Here is a 635-nt window from a genome sequence, read left to right on the forward strand (position 1 = left end):
TACCAATGCGCGCGCGCGTGTGTGTGTGTGTGTGTGTGCGCGCGCGCACACCCGCAGGTCGTCCGAGGAGTGCACCGCCTGCACCAGCGGCGATATCCGCGTCGTCGACAGCACCAGCGGCCGCGGCGGCGGCGGCAGCGGCGCAGCGACGACGGGGTCCGTGGTGAGCACCACAAAGCGCCACCAGTGGTACCAGCTCTTCAGCCGCAGCACCGTGATAGCGTTGCTGCCGGGCCCGGGCAAGAACTGCATACCGACATAGCCAAGGGAGGAGCGATAGGGCCAGCGTGGGGGGTCAGCGGCGCGGCAGAACAACTCCGCGCCAAGCAGGCCGTGCGCGCCGCCCGCGCACGCCGCTGCTGCCAGGGCGGCCGGACAACAGCGGGCGTGCGTCATCACCTGGAGGATGGAGATGTGGATGACGTCCGTGTAGAACGTCGTCTGCTGCTTCAGGTACGGCAGGGATGACGTGAACAGCGTGAACATGTAGGTGACGTACGAAATCTCGTTGAGGGGAATCACCATGGTCGTGTTGAACAACGCCAGCCGGACGTCGTTGGCCGCGCTCCTGCGGGCAGCGGAAGCAGGAGGGGCGGGGGTGCGAGCGCGGCGGGCGGGCGCGTGGGACGCGCGGC

At 68.8% G+C, this 635-nt stretch overlaps 1 protein-coding gene across 1 annotated transcript in view; it reads right to left on the reverse strand.

Moving 5' to 3' along the window:
• Positions 1-200: 200 nt before the first annotated feature.
• The window catches only part of MNEG_8482 (hypothetical protein), a gene marked incomplete at both ends in the record, with an annotated part of 1274 nt that continues 839 nt past the window's right edge, over positions 201-635 (reverse strand). The window contains 2 exons of the mRNA XM_014043043.1: positions 201-246; positions 314-568. Coding sequence (XP_013898497.1) covers positions 201-246; positions 314-568 — 301 coding nt within the window. The remainder of the gene's footprint in view (positions 247-313; positions 569-635) is intronic.

This window comes from Monoraphidium neglectum, assembly GCF_000611645.1.
Source record: "Monoraphidium neglectum strain SAG 48.87 unplaced genomic scaffold scaffold01616, whole genome shotgun sequence".
NCBI lineage: Eukaryota > Viridiplantae > Chlorophyta > Chlorophyceae > Sphaeropleales > Selenastraceae > Monoraphidium > Monoraphidium neglectum.